This window comes from Eubalaena glacialis, chromosome X (genome assembly GCF_028564815.1).
Source record: "Eubalaena glacialis isolate mEubGla1 chromosome X, mEubGla1.1.hap2.+ XY, whole genome shotgun sequence".
Classification (NCBI taxonomy): domain Eukaryota; kingdom Metazoa; phylum Chordata; class Mammalia; order Artiodactyla; family Balaenidae; genus Eubalaena; species Eubalaena glacialis.
In genome coordinates this window covers 12,848,850-12,871,189 of record NC_083736.1, presented here as the reverse complement: position 1 = coordinate 12,871,189, position 22,340 = coordinate 12,848,850, and the positions used below count along the sequence as shown (strand labels likewise).

Genomic DNA, 22,340 nt, shown 5'->3' with positions numbered 1-22,340 from the left:
AAAGCCCTCGCACAGAAACGAAGACCCAACACAGCCAAAAATAAATAAATAAATAAATAAATAAATAAACCCAAAGTTTAAAAAAAAAAAATTTGATGCTCTCCCAAGCATCTTGCATAGATAGGTAGGTAGGTAGGTAGATAGATAGACAGATGATAGATACACACATAATCTATTACATTTATTGCACACTTTTGTAAATAGTTACGTTCATGTTATCTCCCCACTACACTGTGACCTCTTTACGATTGGAACTGTGTCCTGATCAAACTTGTGTAACCCAAGTTTCTCAGGCCAGACCGTGTGGAGCAATACAATAATACGGAGATAAAGAACGATAAACATAGCAAAAAACTGTATTGTTTCTCCTGGAGCCGAATGGTAGAATGGTTGGATCCTGTCCCAAATCCCTGCCCTTCCTCTCTCAGGGTTCCTAAGCAGTTCCCGAGCTCTCCCCTCCTTTGCTGAAGTTCTCTCAGAGCCTGTGGCTCTGGGCCCTCTGCTTCCTTCCTGGCCTTGGCTCTCAGCCCCTACCCTGGGGACACAGCTGACCTTGACCTTGCCTGGGCCCAGTCCCCACAGTGCAGCCATTACCATGGCCTCGTCATTTACTGGCGTTGGCCCAATCACTCCTGCCCTGTCACTGTCCCTTTTGTCCTCACTTCATGACCCTTTTGTCAATGGGCCTTCTTTCTTCTAGTTGTACTGTTTGATTCTCAGGCTTCTGAAAGGGCTCACAGGTAACTTAGTTTCTTAAATGTATTAGCAGTCAGCTTCTCGCTCTGTCCCTTCATTCACTTTCTACCACTCTCTCCTCCTCAATAGTATTTGGTTAAATTCCCTTGAGAGCTGGGGCAGCAGACGGTCCAAGGGACACTGCTCAATTAGAGTCACTTCGCTCATCTTGACTGGTTAAAAAGAGAGGTCGAATCCCAGACAAGGAGAAAAGACTTGAGTTGAAGGACAGGCTCTGCCACTTAATTGCATTATGAGGCCAAGCCACCTCATGGTGCCTTAGCTTCTTCTCCGGCTAAATGCATGAGTGATAATCTCATCTCCCTGTATCTCAGAGTTGTTAATTTCACTCCATAAATGAAAACAATTTGAAAAATACAATGTACTTTACATATTAAAGGGATTATCCGCCAAAAGAGAAGCATGAGTGTGAGCAAAATTCTTGGCTTACACTGGATTCCTGGATCTGCCCTAAAACCAACTCAAACCACATTTTGGTTAGTGGCTCTGGCTTCCTAATTGCCGTTTAGATGGAGATGTTATAGGGAATTCTGGACAAAACTATATGAGATCTGGCTTTCCACTTCCAAAACCTGTCCCCGTGCTTTCTCCCCAACCATCACTAACCACCAAGAGACTTGCACTTGGATCCCTGAGGCTAGGTCTCGGCTGGGATGGAGCTGGTCCTTAGGGTGGAGGCGGCGGAACTGGCCTATTGCCTTATTAGAGTTCACTGGTCATTGTACAGGAATGTTTGTCATACTAATAGCTTTGGAATGTGAGCTGCAACTTTTCAACCCACAAAATTGTGTTGCAAAATAAAAATATGTGAGAAAGCCCCGAGAGCTTAAAGCAAACACAATAAATGCCAGCGATGCATGATGTCCCTGATTATCTAAGCCACAAGGCCAGAAAATGCATTAATAGGACAGCACAGATCATAAATCTGTGACTACAGCAGTGTGATGGGAGACCCTTTGGAGATGGAAACAGATTGGATGGCATAATGGTCAGAGTTGGATGAGATTAAAATACTGCCTGAGATACTTGATAAAGGAGATGACACAAATAATCCATTTTAAGACTTTTAAGGAAAGAAAGAGTTGGGTGAAAATTGTGAGCTTAATGGATTTGGTCATTTGCTCAACAAGAGCTGGACTTTGTCTAATTTACTCATAATCCTCAGTGTGGGAACAATGTCTTGCATGTAGTGGGTGCCTAATAAATAATTATTTAGTTAATAGTGAAGTATTGATTCTGTGACCAGTGAATGGGAACTCATCTGCCACTGGAATGCCCAAGAGGAACTCTTATTCTCCAGGGCTTCTCTCCAGGTGGCTTTTCATCATTCAGTATCTTGCCTGAGTTTCTTCACAGCATAGCCACTGGCTTTCAAGAGGAGAGTTTCCAACAGGACATGCCTCAGTGCATAAGCACGTATTAAGCTTCTGCTGTATCTCATTTACTGATGTCCCATTGGCCAAGTGAGTCACATGGCCAAGCCTAGAGTTGATGTGGGAAGGGATTAGACAAGGGTGTGAACATAGGAAAATGGTTCATTGAAGGCCACCATGTAACAGTCTCCCACAGGGTTGGTTCCTGTCTCTAGCCACACATGGAGACCTGTTAGTCTCTATTGTTTTACAAGAGCTGAACCCTCGTCAGTGTCTTCCTGCTTCCACATACAGAGTACAGGACCTATGTGGCTTGGTTCTGATCACCATTTTGCACTTTGGTTCTGTTTCTGATACATGGAAATATTTAGGATCTTCTTTTAATCATAGCTATAACATGAATTTTCTCATTTATGTCTCTTGTTTTTCTTTTTGAAGCACAATGAGAAGAGAGGAATCTCAAAATATTAATTGAAAATGTCATCTTGGCTGGAAGTCTGGCTCAGCATCAAATCCATTTTCCGTAGTAAGATCCTCTATCAGTTTACTCCAACCTTCCCTGGAAATACCACCCTTCTCCTATCTGAACCCTTCCCCTTCTCTCCCGCTGTGAAATTGCACAACAGCATTCACTGGACAGTCAGCATCTGTCTCTGTACCCTGGTCACGTTGTCCTTGGAATAATCTTGCTCCCAGCGGTTGCATGAGCACTCTTTACTTCCACGAGCTAAATGCTGGCAGCCAGAAATACTCTTTCCCTCTGAACTCCCAGTATTTTTCTTGTATTTCTTTTGTGGCATTTATAGCTTCCTACCTTTTATCATAGATATTTACATATGCCTTAACTTTGCCTTGTTTCCTTGCTGGTAAAGCTCATGCCAGTTTTTCCCTGCCTTGTGCCTTATATGTAGATAGTGGGTTCTCCATACAAATTCATTGCCTTCCCACTCCAAAATTATCCAAGAGCTAATTTACCTATGAATTTGCAAAGAGTTGAATTTCAAGGGAAGGTGACATCTACTTTTATTTTATACCTTCTCCATTTATAGGTCATTTTATACTACCACTGGTACTGATTGCCCTCAGAGTCTATTAAGTGCAGAAGGCACTGCGTGTAAGTATTTTAGTCTAACTTTAGTGGTTTATAAGAAAATTCTCTAAAGGCATACCCTGATGCCATACATTTAGGCAGCGCACTAGAATTAGAATTATCCCCAGATTTATAGCTTCATCCTGCTGCTACAACTTCCTTTTGACGTTTAGAAAATAGCCTTAAATGGTGACCTTAAGGTTTAACTGGCTAAAAATGGAGTCTCATACCCATGTGAGATTGTGAAACATGTATGGAATCATGATTTATTTGCCTTTTAATGTTCAGTGCCTAGATCAGAGACGAACATGATGAATGTTCAATGTTTTCAGACTTTGTTGGAACCATAGACTTTGTTGGAAGAGCCTGTAGGTTTGTCAACCCCTCCACCACAGAGACTCGGCAACAGGGTGCCTTTATTAATATCTATTTATAAAGGTCAGCCTATTCTACAGTATTTAAAATACAAAGAACCTTTCAAGAAAAGTAGATCGCTTTTTACCATTGGTAAAAGGTATATAAAAGCTAGAAAAGATGAAAAGCTTTTAAAACACACTATGTTTAATATTCCCTGTATTCCCCACAAAGCCTTTTATAGACTAGGCACTCAGTAAATGTTTGATGATAAAGATAGAAAATATTTATTTTCTTTTGAAAATAGCTCATACATTTTTTGAAGGAGTATTGGCGTCAGAATCTTAGAAGATTCATGGTAGAATTTCGAACGTGTATTGTGATCAGAACTATGGCAGTGGCAAGCCAGGAGTTCAATAAATGAGGCTTAACCCTCACTTATACAATACCTTCCAGGATTTCTACGCAGTAGTTATTGTCTTAATACCTATTGCAAAGATGAAGAGACCAAAGCAATGCTGCACCACCTGGTAGTGTTGGTGTTATCTGTGAAACCAACTGCAAATTGTTAAGCTTGAATAAATATCCTTGAGTCTTCATCACTTTTATTCTCTGATGCTTCAATATTAACACAGGGCAGAGTATCTATTCCCACTTGAGCCTTATTCATTAAAGTTAACTCATTAATACACTTTGAATTCTACAGCCAAAGTGCTCTTTTTAAAAAATATATATATATATTTTAAATTTATTTATTTATTTTTGGCTGCATTGGGTCTTCGTTGCTGCGCACTGGCTTTCTGTAGTTGCAGCAAGCGGGGGCTACTCTTCGTTGCGGTGCGCAGGCTTCTCATTGCGGTGGCTTCTCTTGTTGCAGAGCACGGGCTCTAGACGCTCAGGTTTCAGTAGTTGTGGCACATGGGCTCAGTAGTTGTGGCTCGCGGGCTCTAGAGCGCAGGCTCAGTAGTTGTGGCGCATGGGCTTAGCTGCTCTGCGGCCTGTGGGATCTTCCCGGACCAGGGCTCGAACCCATGTTGCCTGCATTGGCAGGCGGATTCTTAAACACTGCGCCACCAGGGAAGCCCCAAAGTGCTCTTTGAATTATAGCAGTGCACTGTAATTTTTATAAGGCGCACCCCTTGAAATTTTTTCAATACATTTAATTGGGTATACGTGTCAGGAATTGTGCAGGCATTGAATAAAGAAATTCATTAATACAGCTAAAACTTATTCAATGTCTAGTACCAGGAACAGACCCTGCTTCTGCTTACTCCCTGGCTGGGAAGGCAGACATTTAACAAGCAAATACAAATGCCAATTTTCAGAAAGAAGTCCATGTGAGATCCCAAGAAGACACAAGTCTCCAAGGATCAGGTTGAGGAAGAAGGCGGGGTGTGTGTGTGTGTGGGGGGGGGGGGAACAGGCAAACAAATTGAATATCACCTGATAAATGCTATACCAGCATATGGCCAAAATGCTGTCAAAATACAAAAGAGGGAGGATTTAATTCTCTCTAGAAGTTTGGGTAGGGCATCAGAAAGGAGTCGAAATCTTCAGGGATGAACAGGCTTTCTACAGGCTTAAAATGGGTGCTGGTAACGATGGTGGTGATGGTGCTCAGGAAGGCATTTGCTCGGCTGGGGAACCCTGTGTACCCACTGTGAGGGGTGGATGACCATCAGACCACTTCCAGTGATTCATTAGCCTCTTGGCCAAGCACCACCATAGCCAGCTGAACCAGTTTGAATGGGAGTTGATATTTCAGGTCAGACCTCAGGTTTTTTTCCTCCAGAGTGGAGGGTTGCCAGGTAGAATGAAACATGCCCAGTTAAATCTGAATTTCAGATAAACAACGAATAATTTTTTAGTAAAGACCCCAATATTTGGGACATACTTATATTTAAAAATATTTGTTTATTTTAAATTCAAATTACTAAAAACTTTGATTTGACTTTTTATTTGTGTATTTTATTTACTACATCAGGCAATCCTACCAGAGTGGTAAGAAACTGGCGGGTCTGCTGTGGCACAGATAATAAATAACAAACAAAACGCCACCATGACCCCAGCTCTCTGTAGCCTTCCCAGCCAAAAGTCTCTCCAATTGGAAGCCAGAGAGGACAAGCTTCCAGAAAAGAGACGCTGTAACTAGACAACCAAGGCGCGAACCCACCCGACAGTCCGCAAGACCCGCGTTTAGAAGTGCGGTGCATCCTGGGAGTGAGTTTTCTAAGTTCGGATTCGCCTCCGAAGACCACGGGACTACAACTCCCAGGAGCGCCAAAGGGTCGCTGCGAGGCACGCTGGGAGTACTGGTTTTACCCCGTCGAAGGGTCCTGGTGGGCTGCTTGTGTAACAAGAGACCAAGGCCGATTTTTAGAGAATCTCAATATTAAGAATTCATATAAAAGGTTAAACCAAGGATTAGTGCTTTCAATACAGAGAAAACAAGTCTTCCGGAACAGAGTGGCAACTGTGCAGGCCCCCGCTGACGTTACACCCCGCGCTGAAGGGTGGGGACTGAGCGTCACTCCTGCACGTGACCCCAGCGCCTCTTTGTGATTGGCTGTTCCGGGGGCGCGGCGCTCGGGCGCGGACGCCCCTGATTGGTGCTTCGGGGCAGCGGGGCGGGACTCCGGCTGCAGCCGCGGGAGGTCCGGACACTGGCGGCCATGGAACTCGCTGGTAAGTGCGTGTCTGAGCTTCTCGCGCCGGTACTCCCTGCCGCTTCCAGATGGGACTGAGCTGCCCTCAGGGGAGCGTGGTCGACGATGGAGGGGGCGAAGCCGACCCGGCTTGAGGCTCGGAGGTCGGGGTCGAGGGTCTCCGGAGTCGAGTGGGGCTGAGGGTGCGCTGGGGCGGCCGAGCTGTAGCCGGTTCCGCGTCGGCTAAGGCGGGCGGGGCGAACGGCTCTGGGACTCCCGGCCTCGATCTCCTGCTCGCTCTTTGGCCGTTTTCCTCCCTTTGGGCCTGGCGAGACCCCCCCTGACTGCGCCGGGGTCGCTGACTGAGCGGGGTCATCCCTTTCTTGGCCCTGGCGCTCCCCAGCGACCCCTCAGCGAGTGAAGCTGGAACGGCGCTCGGCGGGTGGGTGGAAGCACCGTCCTCTTGACCCCAAGCCCCCGCCGGGTCACCCTAAGGCTTCTCGGGAGTCTCTGCTGATAATAACTGTCTAGGAACTCGTTGACCGTGGCCGTGGACTTTACGCCATCTCGCATTTGCCACTTAAGTGGCTGGGTGGGGACCTTGGACCGATCGCTCAACTTGTCTGGCTTCTCATTTGTAAAATAAGAGAGGTATTCACTAGATCTCCAAGCCCTTTTTCAACTTTAAAATTGTAAGATTTTGTGATTGTGCCCTTTGTTGAGCTTTTACGCCATGATAGTGTTAGGCGTGATACCGTGGTAGGCACATTTCTCACAGAACATTGCAGGTTAATGACAGAACTTTAAATGATTTCATTTGGTGCTTTACTCACTGTTTTCGTTATCATTCATCTTTTAAAATTGAGTGGAACTGGAAATTCGGGTTTAGGTGACAAACCACAGTAAGAAAACGTTCGTGAAGCCACTTAGAAGTACAGACTTGAAGAATCTTATGATTTGGTAATATTGAATTGTAATTAGCAAATGCAGCTCAACAAACACTTATTGAGTATTTCTGAGACAACATTTAAAATAAACATGACTTTGTTGGAGAGAATAGACTTTGCACAAGCTGTTACTTTGCATTTTCTGAGTTTGCGGTGAAATCAGAAACTCAGACCTTTAGGATGGCTTCCCATTGTATAGTTGAGTTTCTGGAGGCGTGGAAATCTCATTTGTAAAGCTGAGAAGGAGTTTCACTCACTTTCCAAGATTCTCTTTTAGCTTTAAATGTCTAAGAATCTGTAATCATACTGACTATTGAGGTGATGATTTTTGCGCTGATGATCTCGGGGACCCCTGAGCTGAACATTTCCTACTTTAGAGGTAGAAAATGGCCCCACATCCAGCCCGTCTCTAGTTTAGTTTTTATCTTCCGATTCCAAACTGAAGGGAGGGACACTCATGGAGGGAAAATATACATAACTGAAAGTTTAAGAAAATGAGGGGAACGGTTTGATTATCACCATTCTTGAATAAGGAAGGAGAAAATAAGGTCTGTGGCATGTGCTACAGATGACACTTTAAAAAGCTGCTCTCAAAAGACAGTTCTAACTCCAGGTATATTTTAGTGTAAACCACAGACTTAATACTAGAGAACTTGATGAGATTCATTGAGTCAATGGCTAAGCTGTAAAGTGGGGTTAGCAAACCTTTTCTGTAAAGAGCCGTATGTTTTATTATTTGAATGAACTGGTTTGTTAACATGGCAAAGTATTCTATACTTTGGTGTAACAAACATTATTTAAGATTATGTGTAGCGGTATTTTTAGAGCAAAATTAAGATATAAGGACATTGCAGAGTAGTTTTGTTGTATGACACACAGTAAGTGCTAAGCAAGTAAATGCTGTCAAATGCATGAATTCATCATATGCTTTGTTTTATTTCTAGGGGAAAAGCTAACGGATTAACATTAAAAGAATATTTATGTCTGGATTTGGAGTGTGGAATGTATTTTGTCTCTGAGCTTAGATCCTGTTTACTCTCTCTTTCAGGTACTAGAGGACACATATCTTAACTGGGTTGCTCTAAGGACTAATGCCTAAACCATCTCAGCATGACCTGTAGAGGAGGAGCTGGGCATGGCCAGCGTCCCTCAGCTTCACTCTCCCGTGTCAGCTCTGGACGTCTTTCCACGTGTAGAACCTGTACCCATAATATATGCATGGTGTCGGACTTTTTCTACCCAAATATGGGAGGCGTGGAAGGCCACATTTACCAGCTCTCTCAATGCCTGATTGAAAGAGGGCACAAGGTCATAATTGTCACCCATGCTTATGGAAGTCGCAAAGGCATCCGTTACCTCACTAATGGCCTCAAAGTCTATTACTTGCCTCTGAAAGTCATGTACAACCAATCTACAGCCACGACCCTCTTTCACAGTCTGCCATTGCTCAGGTACATATTTGTTCGGGAGAGAGTCACGATAATCCATTCCCATAGTTCCTTTTCTGCCATGGCCCATGATGCCCTCTTCCACGCCAAGACAATGGGCCTCCAGACAGTCTTCACGGACCATTCCCTTTTTGGATTTGCTGATGTCAGCTCGGTGCTTACAAACAAGCTTCTAACTGTGTCTCTTTGTGACACAAACCACATAATTTGTGTCTCTTACACTAGTAAGGAAAACACTGTGCTAAGAGCAGCACTGAATCCTGAAATAGTGTCCGTCATTCCTAATGCTGTAGATCCTACTGACTTCACTCCAGACCCATTTAGAAGGCATGATAGTGTAATAACTATTGTTGTTGTCAGCAGACTTGTTTACAGAAAAGGTAATGAAATGATAGCTACAAATGCACTGCACAGCCTTTTTTTCCTTGTAGAAAGCTGTTGAATATTTGTGTTATAATGATTGTTGGGCTTTTTGTTTTGTTTTATGGTTTTATAACAACTTCTGTGTTAAATATAGCAAAGAAGGGTCTAATAATGTTTTATACATCTTAAAGAAGAAATTTCTGGAACAGTGGTAAATGCTATTCCCAGCCCCAGCCCCACCCCCCCTGATGTTTTCATAGTTACTTAAAAGGGAAAACAATAACCTGATGTTGTTTAAGAGGTCAGGTCTTTTAAAAATTTCCGTACACATGCAGTAGGAAGTACAGGGCCCAGACCATCACATAACACTTTCTTTTCATTGCAGATATTTTGAAAACTAAGAAAATCACAAGGGTGAAAACTAAAATCAGCTGTAACTGTATTATTCAGGGATGACCCTAATGAACGTTTGATTTATAGCTTTCCTGTCATTTTTATGCGTACACTCAAAGTCAGTGAGCTTGTTCTGCACGTTGCTGTTTTGTAGCGTGCTTATTTCCTTTAATCGTAGATAAGACATTAATAATGAATTGGCAGCTAAGTGCTAAAGGGGGGTCAGATAGCCCAGAGTCCGATCCTGGCTCCATCCTCCTGTGTGATCGAAGACAAGCTACTTGACATCTCTGAGTCTCAATTTTTTTCTTTTGTGTGATTTGGGCAACAGTGGTAATCTTGTGAGGTTCAGTGATGGTTCCTGTACAGTACTTAGCCCAGTTTGTACTCGGTACGTGTCTGCTGTGCACAAGGAGGATTGTTTTAGTGCCTCTGCAGCACTTCATGGATGCCACAGTAGAATTTGTAGAGCCTTGCTGACTAAAAGTCTGAAGCAGTCCAGTTATTCAAAACATAAATGGTCTTCTGGATGGTATTTGAAAACCTGTCCAGCAATCAAAATTGTCACTAAGAGTGGGGAATTGTTAAAAAGATAATATGTAAACCCCCCCTTTAAAATATTTTAATTTACTCAAAATATTATTACCATGCACTGAATCACCAATAATTTGATTTAGGCCTGCAGGCTTAAGAGTACTGGTTCACTGATTTGAGCTGCATCATCTTTCTTGCACAGTCACCTTCAAAAAGCATAACTTACTTAAACGTGGTGAGACCCTAAAGGCATATGAAGTAATGTACTTCTGGATTTTTCATTTGTTTTTGATCTTACACAGTGGTTCAGGATATCCCCTAATCTGACAAGGTTTTTTTTTTACTGTGTCTTTATTGAATTTTTCAAACCGTTTAGCTTAGTTTCACAGAAACTCATTTTGTCCTTTTATGTGCTATTTAAATACTGTACCAAGTATAATAAAATTGGCATCAGACAGATTTGTGGACAAATGCAGCTGATTCTTGGTAAGCATGAAGCTCAGCGGCGGGATCAGAAGTGTCCCAGTGTAGTAGGGAGTGGCCTAAAATCCAGATGTGGGCCTTGGTCAGGATGGTTTACCTTTGGAATGGAGAGCCTTGGTCCATGCGGTGATCCACTAAGCGGAGGTTGGTCAGAAAACTTCTACTGAACTGCATTTTTGGGGGTGAAGGCAATGAAGTGCTTCCATTCCTTACTTGAAGAAGATGTGAATGGAGCAGCGTTCTGTGTCTGAATCCCTCTTGGGATATTGGTAATGTGTTTGTTGTAACTTAAGAAATGTGCCTATTTTGTTTTTTCACCAAATAATATACCTTTGTGAGAGAGCTAGCTGAGAAAGCATTTGATGCATGCATGATCAAGGATCAGAGCAAAATTAACTTACCTGTTCAAAGACTGAACCTGTTACCTTTACTTCACTAACTATGGTATTTTAACCAGCTGAGCGAACCACCAAAGAGTGAAGGTACAGCCTTTCCTGTTCTCAATTCAGTCATTTAACAAATATTTATCAAACCCTTTCCGTATGCCAGGCACTGTGCAAAAAGTAACATTCTGAGAAGGAATGGCCACATCTGTAGCCCAAAAGTGAGTAGTTGTATTAATGGTCCATTAATTATTAATAAATTAATTTCTTTAGGAGGTGTTCATTTGGACCAGATATCAAAGGCCACTGGAACGTATTAAGTAAGAGAGAGAATAAATCAAAAGTCCTATTACCCAGGATCCCTGGCCTCTTCCCTCTTCCGTTGAGCCTGTTTTGCTCTCAGGCAGGGTTTAGCAGCGCTCACGTGCATGTGCAGACATGCCCCACTTCTTGCTCTAGTGCTAATGATGACTTACATTTATATTCTGCAGTTGATAAAGCCTGTACATGGTACAGTACCTCACTTGACCCTCCCAGCAACTGTAGGGTAGATGTTATCTGCATGTAACAGACAAAGAAACTGAGTCTCAGAGGGGGTAAGTAACTCACCCAGGTTACACAGTAAGTAACAGAGATGACAAGCCTGAGTTGAGCTCTTCTCGAGTTAAGGTCTCCTGTTCCCTCCACCCTCAGCCCAGCCACCATTATCCTAGGTATAGATTCAGCAGATTCTGTTAGACTGTGCTTTAGAAGCACTTCAGATCAGAGCTTTTCTTGTCCATTTTGTGAGAATATGGCAATTGAAAGTCCTTTGGTATGTTTCATTGTGTTAGACTCTTGTTAGAGGCACCAGAACATTTCTTATTATGGGGAGAAAAAAACCTTTATTCTTAGAAGAATAATATAGGTCATTGATAATATTAATCGGTTCCGTTTCTTCTAAAGTACTTGTCAGAATTAAATAACAATGCATTTAAAGCCCATCGCCTGGTATAGTAAGCCCTCAGTAATTGTAGCTATTGTTACTAATTATGATTATTGCTCTATATGTGGGGTTTTGGTTTTTTTTCATTTAAAGAATGGATTCTTAACCTTTGTATTAGAAGGGAGAGGGCAAGGAGGGAGGGGAAGGAAAGAATTATAGGAGGTTACTTGTTAAAAGTCATTAAGACACCTTCTGGTTTATCTAAAAATCCAGTTGATGGACTTGGTAATAAACTTGAAACAAAGATAGCTAAGATTTTAATGAGAAGCTTTCATAATTCAGAAAAACCACATGTGAATTTATGTTTGCTAATGCAATCATATTTTGAAAATAATAACAGAGTTTACTTAATAAATCCTACTTTGAATTATTTAATAAAAATGACCCTATATATATTATTTCTCCTACCATCTTTTTAATAATTGATCTGCCTGTATTTGGGAAGATTGATAGAAGAAGTGCAGTTCTTGTGTATGTGTGTGTATGCATTTCTTAAACTTTAACTGGCTTATTTTACATTTACTTTTGAATGTGTATGATTTGTACTTGTTAAAGAGCTAAATTCTTAAACGTCAACACTACTGTCACTTTGGATTGCTACTTTCAGACTAGTAGGGCATGATTTATTTTGCTGCTTTATATTACCTAAGGTTGTATTTACATATTATAAGAAAGTTTCATTAAAAAGAAAAGGACCAAGATGCACCCTTTTGTTCTACAGACTGTAATGATCTGGCACTGGAGGTCCTGCCACCTTCATTCACTGTCATTCGGGGGAAGTGGGCTGTAGCAGATTTGGATGGACTATTATAAATTTTGCTAATACCCTAGTGTTCGCTGCAAAATCCTCTGTACAAACTGCATTCTCAACAAAACGGAGGCAGCAGTTATATTTTGCTGCTTAGCCCTTTCCTATAGTAGGAGGTAGAATCATAACGCTGGTAGAATTTTGTAGGTGAAAGAGACCTTGGACTTCAGGTACATCGGTCTGTTCATTTTCTCTTATCAGGAAACTCCCATTATCAAAGAGTTTGCTCGTAAAAAGGCTGGGTCAAGACCCAGATCTCCAGTCAACTCTCCTGCTCTGCAGAAAATTTTAACTGAAATGTAAGCTACCTCAAATGCCATTTTTTAGCAGTAGGTGTTGTGTAAACACAGGTGAATAACCTAGAACACAATGTTGAAACGAAACAGAATAGTCCACGAACTGGGTGTGTGTAAGGTACCCATGGGTGTCAGTGTATATATCCTCAAGAACTCTTGGGGGACCCCTGGCAGTTTGTGAACGATTCCACCATTCCAGGAAAGGTTTAAGAGAATTTGTTTCTCTACTTAAGTAAGGGAGGCATAGTTAATATTACTTTTCGAAGTGAGTGGATTCTCAGTTCTGATAAAATTTTTTTTTAAGGTTAATTATTGATAACTCCAACATTCAACTTGATGTTTTCAGGGACCGATTTGCTTAGTGGTATAATACCTGAACTCTGTCAGAAATATCCCAATTTAAATTTCATAATTGGAGGAGAGGGACCAAAGAGAGTCATTTTGGAAGAAGTACGGGAAAGATACCAGCTCCATGACAGGTATTGATGGATTCCATATTGTCTTGGGTGAGAAAATATCAGTTACCTAAAATTGGTTTTGGCTACATACCTGCATTAAGTGGGCTGCTTCTCCTACATGTACTTGATGTAAAAATGTAATGCAAGGCCTATTTAAGAAAAATTATATAAAATGGGGAACCCTAGTTAAGGAATTCGTAATTTTTTTCTGTTAGCCCAACATTATTTGACTTTAGGGGGCACTGGTTGGGGCACCGGAGAATGCACAAAAAAACAACTATTTGATTGAAAATGTTTGCAGATTCTCAAGCCATACTGAGTTGTGATTTAAATAGCACGGCCCAAATCATGTAAATTGCTCTGCATGTACAGATTCGAACATTTCTCTTCCTCGGTAACTTAGTTAACATGTGAGCTGTGTGCATGTGAAGCATCAATTTAAAAGGGACATTTTCCTGTTTAGAAACGACACTTTAACATTTACTCATCAAAGTGTATTAACATTTTCATTGAATGCAGACTGATTTTGGAGAAGATGAAATTTGATCTGTGTGACAAAAGTTAGAAATATGTTAGCTGTACAAGCTTTAACCAAACAGCTTTATATGACTTTCTTTTAGATCAGAGTTGGGTGATATTAATCTTTTGACATGGAAAACATTAGAAGCAGTAAGAATCTAAGTACAATATGAGTAGCACACTTGGCTTATAAATGGTATTTCTTTTGTAGCATGATTTTTACTCCCCTCTTTTTTCTCTCATTTCAAAAATCAGAGTGCGTCTCTTGGGAGCCTTAGAACACAAAGATGTTAGAAATGTCTTAGTTCAAGGACATATTTTTCTTAATACTTCCCTTACTGAAGCATTCTGCATGGCAATTGTGGAAGCAGCCAGTTGTGGTTTACAGGTAAAAAGCTTTGAGGGCTTATTACATTGTTGGGGTTTCTGTATTTGTATTTTGAAAAATAATCAGATGCAGTCTGTAATATGTTTTTAAATTGGTATTGTTTATTTTCCTGAGAGATGAATTATGGTGGCTCACATGTTCTTTTTTTCTTTTTAAGGTTGTAAGTACCAGGGTTGGTGGAATTCCTGAAGTACTTCCAGAAAATCTTATCATTTTATGTGAGCCTTCTGTAAAATCTTTGTGTGAGGGATTGGAAAAAGCTGTTTTCCAACTGAAGTCAGGAGCATTGCCGCCTCCAGAAAACATCCACAACATCGTAAAGACTTTCTACACCTGGAGGAATGTTGCGGAGAGGACTGAAAAAGTATGTCACATGCTGAGAGAAGGGTATTTGAAGATTGTGTCTTGAATTCTTACTTGATGTTTCACGTACACACTTGCTTCTTTTATATAGGTTTACCATTTCTGCTCTATTGCTTAAGTTTATGAAGTCTCTTCCAAATGAAAAGAAGTGAATTCTGTGTTACTTCTGGTATATGTTAGGCTAAGTTTCTAGTCAAATCATTGCATTTGACATCTGAAAATAGCAGTAATGCAGTATCTAGACCTTTCATTAAACTGGGCATGCAGGAGTTACAAAATTTTCTAGAAGTCACAACAATTAGAGGCAAAACTAATATTAAGAGCTACTCTTAGACATTTTCTTGAGGCTCTTTATAATTTTAAAGCATATAGGTCTATTAGAAAATATATAGTTTTGCTTAGCCCGATTGTGGCAACTTTATAAGTTACAAATATTTAATCCAGGCTACTTCCTAAAACTCCCGTGTCACTTTTGCTAGCTGCTGTGATTTTTCTACAGGAGAGGGATTTTTGCATCTTTGGGCTGATGGAGAACATAGTAAGTTAGAATTCAAAAAGCACGTGACAAATGTTGGAAATAGGATCACAAGTAAAAAGCAGCAGTAGAAAATTTGTAAAAGGACAGGTGCAGGAAATAGGTTAATGCCCTTAGGTGGGAGAGTACAGTTGTGGGAAATGCTTCCTTATTTCGAGGTCAGGACTTCATTTATTCTACTCAATTGTGCCCTTTGTTTAAGTACCTCTCATGACTTCGTCTACCTCCTGCCTCTTATTATCACATAGCAAGCTGGATGGAAACGCTGTGCTTCTTAGAAATTGTGACCCAGAAAGACAGTCAGTTGGGAGCGTGGAGAAGGTAGTGCTTTATAGTCTCATTGTATTCAGTGGAGCAACCAGTTTCTAGCCCAAAGTAGAGAGCAAGATGGAGCCGAGTAAGCAGAAAGGCTTTCTTACTTGGCTGAAATTGTAAATTCCCGTACCTGAGGTGAGCCCCGGTTTGAATGGAAATGCAACAAAACTCTTTTTATCTCTAAAAATCGTCATACACAGTTTCCATTGAAACATGAGAAGTTTGCATGAACAAACAGTTTTGACTGAAATAGCTCTGAGATAGCCCCTTTCTAGAAGTTTTGCAATCGCGCCACCCGTATGAAGTAAGTACATTTCCTTGTTTTCCTTTGGAAGTTGGGGCGCAGCACTGATTACCTGCTGGGAGCACGTGGCAGAATCGCCCCGGGAGCCTTTTCGGGCTCTGTCCGGTTCATCTTCCTGTGCCCACTGCTGGATTCTAAAGTGACCCTTTAGGAGCAGAGGAGATATGGGAATGGTGGGCAGGGATATTTGGTGAGGCAGGTTCTTTCGGTGAAACCCACCCTGATTGAGGACCACATCTCTGTAATTGTGCCTTTACCTTCTTGATCAACGTCATGTAAATCTCAGAAGTTTGCGCTGTTGTAGATAATAAGTTTGGGGCAAAGAACTACGGTGACAATTTGTCAGCTTGTGTTAAAGGAGCGCGTTAGGGTTTTTTTAAAAACCACAAATTTTCTTTTAGTTAGGCTTAAAGTAATAGTAGGACGTCTGTATTGTTTTCAATTTTACACTCTGGCGATTTATAGTATACATTCCAAAAAGACGTTAATCCTTGTCCCTAATGGATTGTCCTCCCTGTCACTCTCTCCATAGTAGCAAATTGTTATTTTGTCACTTGAGATCATAAATTAACTGACTTAGAAATAAAGGTGGACACACGGGTGAGTTTGTAGTTGCTCTTTTAATTCTACCTGTTCCACACAGGATGTTTGATCCCTTTCAACTCCGTAGTTTAACTGCTATTTAGAAAAATTGATCAAGAAATTAAATCAGCATTCATGCTGGAAACGTACTTTTTCATTTATAATTCGCCAGTCTCAGCATAACGCTCGACATAATTCTGACTACAGTGTATTCCAAATGTCCTCGGGGTAGAGGAGCTAGATGAAAACAACCCATACCTTTCAGAGGCCGTTGACCTTTAGAACTTGCTCTGCACGTCATAACTTTCTTGAGTTCAAAAGGAGATGGTTTACAGGTCTGATAACGTGAGAATGACCACAGGTAACGCCCAAATGCAGTTAAAAAACATGAATGCCGGCCCATTTTATGTGTTTGAAATAAGTATATTCAAGGAGCTTTGGTTTTTTTTTTTTAATATTTCAGAGTTTAGTGCTTAGCAATACTTTAAAAAAGCAAGCCACCTACTACCAACGCTCAGCAATAAACTTTATTTTGTTTGCCACTGTTTGACGTATACCATCTACCGAAATTTCCCCCATCTCTTTCTGCTCCTTTTACTTGGAATCCGTGAAATGTCTCTGTATATTCTCCCCATCTGTGCTCAGCAACACGGCGTCACTTGGCTGTGGAAAGAGGAGCCTCTCTGTACCCAGAAGCACAGTAGATTGTAACTCTCTGATGGTAGTTGAGTCAAGGAATCATAAAGGGCCAGTCCTTCTTCCCTGCTTGGGGAGTCACTGCTGAAGTAAATATGGCCTCGACAGGTGGCCCGAAAAGCCGCTGCAGCATCTCAGGACTTTGGAATTCTCGTAGTTGGTTAAGTATTGATGGGGATCCCCTAGGGGACAGGAACCGTGGTAGATTCATCTTTGTATCACACGGTATACATACCGCAGTGTTTTGTCCAGAATAGGCACTCCATAAGTGTTGACTCAAATGGCAGTACGTAGTGTAATCAGTTTCATTCATCACATCATTACTGTAACAACGGTGAAATGTACGCACCTTCTGTTGACATCTCTAAAGCGCTCCTGGTCTGTGCAGGTCGTTGTTTACTGGGGCTCACGGCGCTCATTCTCGGCTCTCTCCCGCCAGGTGTACGACCAAGTGGCAGGAGAAGCTGTGTTACCGATGGACAAACGACTGGACAGACTCGTCTCTCACTGTGGCCCCTTGACAGGCTGCATTTTTGCTTTGTTGGCTGTATTCAGCTTTCTCTTCCTCATTCTCCTGAGATGGGTGACTCCAGATTCTATCATCGATGTTGCAGTAGATGCCACAGGGCCAAAGGGTGCCTGGACTCATCAGTATCCTTACAGGAAAAAGGTGGACGAGAACAATGAGGTATCTAAAACCAGGTAGAAGAAAGCCTGGATTGTGAGATTTTAAACATTTGTAATAGTTCTATTAAGACTATTGAAAATAACCTTGCTTTTTTTCTTTTTAAAGTTAATTTAGTAAGTTATGCTACCTCTATATCATTCCGTGTTTTATTTTGAGGAAAGATAAACACTTATGCAATTCCTGAGTGTAGAAACTCCTTGCACTTATTTAAAATTTAGGAGAGAACATTGAAGCCACTCAGGTATGCAGTTTTTCAGACTACTGAAATCCCTCTAGCAGAGATGTTTTAACGTTATATTTTGGGAGCTTTGGGTGCTGAAGGGCCAAACGTTTTCTGGGCATTTTTTGGCCAACTTTAAATGTTCTACCATTAATTAGACATTCACGAGATGTTTGCAAGTTTTGTTTAGGGAAGTACAACAACTCTGTGAACTATATTTTAAGTTGTGTTCATACTACATTTATTAGACACTTAAGTCATGTTCTTAAACTTTTATTGGGTATGCTCAGTAAGTGTTCCATATAATCAGCAGGTTTCTTGAGTAAAATGGGCTGTCAGCGACCAGCATGTTTTAAGCACCTACCACGCATAGAACGTTGAACTAGATGCTTCCTGCGGTAAGGACCGGGGGTGGGGGGGGTGGGGGGGGGTGGGGGGTGCATTCGCTCTTTGTTGATCACTCAGATGGCTCACTTCGTCATAGTCAGGTTTGACATGAAGTGGTAAGATATCCGCCATGCCGAAAATGCTCATGCTTTTAATGCCAGGAAAAAATCGCCGGCGTACTCCGAGTTCTTCTTTGATCCTGTTGGATGCATTCTCCTAGGTCAAGCCTTCGTCTTCGCTTGTGTGTATGAAAATACTTTTTGCTTTTTAAATACTAGGGACCGATACCACTGTTGATGATAGTGCAGAGAAACCCTCCACATCCCTCAGTGCATAACTTAGTCCTCTGTCAATGCCTTCTTGTTTTCCAAGCACAATGTACAAGGTGTGCCATCTCAAAATCAGCTGCTACCCTGTCCCTTTGATAGAAGTCACTGCCCTTCACGTGTGGCCTAGCTGATGCCTGATAAGTATTGTCAGTGTGCAGAAGTCTTGACCCCAGAATGTTTTGTTTATAGCCAATTGAGTGTGAAAATTTTAGGAACAGTCTCTTTGTGGATGGATGTTGTTAACTGAAATCGTTGTGGCCCATAGCCATGGGTTTTTAAACCCCCAATTATCCATATGGTGTGTCTTATTAATTCTTTGAACTCCTTGGAATAAGTGTTTGTGATTAAGGACTGTGAAGTCACAAGAATGAGGCACTGTGGGCGTGCTAGTTAGATGCTGGCAGTATTGCGATTCTGTACAGGATTTTTTTTTTTAATGACAACATTCACAGAACTTCTTTTAAAAAAGTATCTTAACATGCCTACTAATTGGTTGCCACTGATACATAAGAAATATATTTGTGTTTTGTACTAAAACACAAATGCGAGAGTGCGATTTTTAAAATCTTGAAGTTAGGGGTTCTTTTGTTAAAGAAAAACAGACTGACCCAAACCATTAAATCTTACTGGGATTTTTATGCATAGAAACTGACTTATATAAATATGAAATAAACAGTGCCAATATTCATGATAAAGCAAGAAACTGTAACATTTGGTTTAATTTATTCTGTTCAGCAATTTTTTAAAGGCATACTGCTGTTTTTTCTTGTATGTTGTTTTTGTTTCTTAGCTTTTTTTTTTTTTTCAGAATTGTCTATTAAATTGCCATTTATTTCAGATGGAAATAGGATTTAAAGTTCTTGCATGAAACATATGTAATTTGCATATTTTCCTCTTTTTTTTTTCCCTTTAGCAAATGGAAGTAAATTTGCTTGTTCTGGTAAATCTTAATTTTCAGGCTTCCTGAATACCTAAATTGTAACTGTCATTGTTGCACTGGTCAATATGTGGAAACATATTGTTCTGCCCTGCTACTTACATTGATTTGAAAGTGAACTTGCAGTGATGAGGAATTTATGAAAAATGTATTGTATTTCTTTTGATGTTCCAAAAAGCAGCACGTGTAAAACTGATTTATGGAAACATGCTACATGTCCACAAATAAAGACCAAAATGACATTTGTTTTGTTTTCCAGTGCAATTTGATGTTTTGCTTGGTCTTTTAGAAAAACAGGAAATAGCCTTCGGTTGATGAATTACTCTGTCATCTTTTCTTTCTACAATATTCTCTCTTTTACTCATGGAATAGCAAGTTCAATTGTGCCTTTGTTTCCTAATCCAAACTCTTGTTTTTCAGTGCACTAGAGTTTTTCAGTGCACTGCGTGAGACAAATACATCTGTAAAGTACTGTGCATGTGAGCTACGTAATTATGCATTATATCTTGCAAGCTATTTTAAGAGAAATTGGAATTTTGACTTCATTTACAGAAGCCCAGTGTATGATCAGGCCCCCCAAGATGGCTGTTCTCTTGCTCTCTGTACATCCCCTGCTGGACCAGTGCCTGCTTCACCTACACCCCACTCACATGACTGACCTTGCTACATACCTGCCCCGGCCGGAGCTAGTGATTATTCTAATCTTTAGATCAGAACATCTCCACCTGATAACTTATCAAAGGAGCCGTGAGGGGCGTGCCCCTCTGCTGGTTTCCCTGGTAACTGATGAGCCCACCTGACGTCAATTCCCCTATAACTGGTAAATCTGCCCCTTCCCTCGGTAGCGAAGACTCCTGCCATGTCCCGCCATCCTGCCGGCTGCTGTCTGCCGCACGCCGTGGGGTGTCGCTCCAGGACCTTGCTTCAAATGTGTAAGATCCCCCATCTATTAAACCACTGATATCTCTGTCGCTGACTCTAGGCTCTTCGGTCTTGAGGCTGGGCAAGTATAGGGCTTGCAGGCCTGCGGGCTGCAGCCCAATGCCCAGCTTCTCCCACCCACTTTGTTGGAAGCAGTGGAAAGCAGTCCCCTACGTTGCTATGTTCTGATTTATCTTCCACCAAAACATTTTTGGCTCAGTCAGGGTATCCTAGGTCTGTGTTTAGTTTCGTGAAGGATTTTTAAAGGCCTCTTTATCCTTCTGTGCATTCCCAAAAAGATCCGGGTAGATGTTAACTTGTATCATCCTGTGGCTGGATTTTTAAAATCTGAAATTCTGAAAATTAAAGTTCTCTACAGATTTTGATTTGTATTCACAGCACTTTGGGGAGTTGATTCTCAACTGGATGTGGCAGCGGTGATTTTGCCCCCCTGGGGGACATCTGGCAGTGCCTGGAGACATTTGTTTGTTCCAGCTGGATAGGAGTGGGGCACTGGCATCAAGTGGGATGCTGCTAAATATCCTATGATGCTTTTGGACTGCCCCCCACACCACAGAACTATCTGGCCCAAAATGCCGGTAGTGCCAAGGCTGAGAAACCCTGGAGCTCTAGATGGTTTCGCCTCCTTAAAAGATACCATGAGTTAACTCCTTACTTCAGTAGCCTTTTACGCCCATCTCAAATGTAGTGCTCAAACGTGCTAAAGATGGTCTCTCTGAAATAGTACAAAAGTCGAGCTTCTCATGGCCAGCTTTTCTGGTATGTAAAACAAAAAGAACAGCCAGGTTTTAAATGAAAATTAGGGCGAAAACAAGATTGAATAGTGTTACGTAATACTAGGTACACCACTGGGCTGACGTGAGTAAATGATCACCTTCTTACAGAACAATTGGAGAAAGAGACGTGAAAAGAACTGAAATACCTGTGTTGATGTATTTTCATACATTGGCACGCTACCAGGTAATCTAAGCTTGGTAAAGTAACCTTATATGTTAATATATGTCCTTGAGAACGGAAACCACACAAGCTCGTGATGGCGTGGTGATACACAGAAATGGGTATGTTGTATATTGTGACTCAAGGCTGATTCTCATGCCTTACCCTTTTCACAGAGTACAGGGAGACGGTTCTTACATAGGGAGTCATTCTGTTTTGCCTGAGTGCTAGGAGAAACTCCCGTATTTTTGCATCAAGCATTTATTAAATAAGATTGATTTAGTCGTCTCCTATAATTTTATTTGGGCTTGTCTTTTCCAATAGGTTGTAGAAATTTAGAAAATCTAATATAGCCAAGAATGAAACAGGAGACCTAGAGTTTCCTCATCTACTTTTCCCAGGTGAGGAAAATTACACATAAATCAATTTTACCGGTATTGGCCAGCTGATGCATGTCAAAGAATCAGGGTTACAAGAGAATATTGTCCAGCGAGGGAAGGTACTGATTCACAGAATCTTTGGGTACTTCACCCAGAACCTAGATCATCTTCATCCATTTCATTGCAAGTCCTCCATGATCGACTATAGCCCACATTTTCCAGAACGAGGCACCACCTTTACTGACACCTACAATGGGAAGTAAAAGACCAGGAATGTTGCCGGAGGACTTTGTCATGGATGAAACTATTACAGCCAGTGGTCTAATGCTTCCAGTCTGGAGAGGCCTCCAAGCTGGGCCTTTTAGGGCCTTCCCTGGCGGTCCAGTGGTCAAGACTCCACACTTTCACTGCAGGGGGCACGGGTTCAATCCCTGGTTGGAGAACTAAGATCCCACATGCCGTGGGGTGCAGCCAAAAGAAAAAAATTAAATCAAGCTGGGCCT

At 41.5% G+C, this 22,340-nt stretch overlaps 1 protein-coding gene across 4 annotated transcripts; it reads left to right on the top strand.

Annotated features, from left to right (window-relative positions):
• The first annotated feature begins 6,216 nt into the window (after window positions 1-6,216).
• On the top strand, window positions 6,217-19,314 carry PIGA (phosphatidylinositol glycan anchor biosynthesis class A). 4 transcript variants are annotated; one of them, XM_061178518.1, is made up of 8 exons: window positions 6,217-6,258; window positions 8,214-8,993; window positions 13,205-13,337; window positions 14,091-14,223; window positions 14,381-14,587; window positions 17,458-17,706; window positions 18,240-18,324; window positions 18,415-19,314. In XM_061178518.1, exons 2-7 carry the CDS (start codon window positions 8,276-8,278, stop codon window positions 18,246-18,248), a joined length of 1,449 nt encoding a protein of 482 aa, XP_061034501.1. In that variant the 5' UTR covers window positions 6,217-6,258; window positions 8,214-8,275; the 3' UTR covers window positions 18,249-18,324; window positions 18,415-19,314. The 4 variants fall into 4 exon arrangements, with proteins under 4 accessions (XP_061034501.1, XP_061034499.1, XP_061034500.1 ...); XM_061178516.1 differs by having other exon boundaries at window positions 18,237-18,324; XM_061178517.1 differs by having other exon boundaries at window positions 18,237-18,324; window positions 18,411-19,314.
• The last annotated feature ends 3,026 nt before the right edge of the window (window positions 19,315-22,340 follow it).

What these genes read in the sequence shown, in the direction of transcription:
- PIGA (XM_061178515.1), top strand. Translation starts at nt 8,276, where the DNA reads ATGACCTGTAGAGGAGGAGCTGGGCATGGCCAGCGTCCCTCAGCTTCA. An exon ending in CAGACTTGTTTACAGAAAAG is followed by an intron (nt 8,994 to 13,204) that starts GTAATGAAATGA and finishes TGATGTTTTCAG; the next exon opens with GGACCGATTTGCTTAGTGGT. An exon ending in AGATACCAGCTCCATGACAG is followed by an intron (nt 13,338 to 14,090) that starts GTATTGATGGAT and finishes TTCAAAAATCAG; the next exon opens with AGTGCGTCTCTTGGGAGCCT.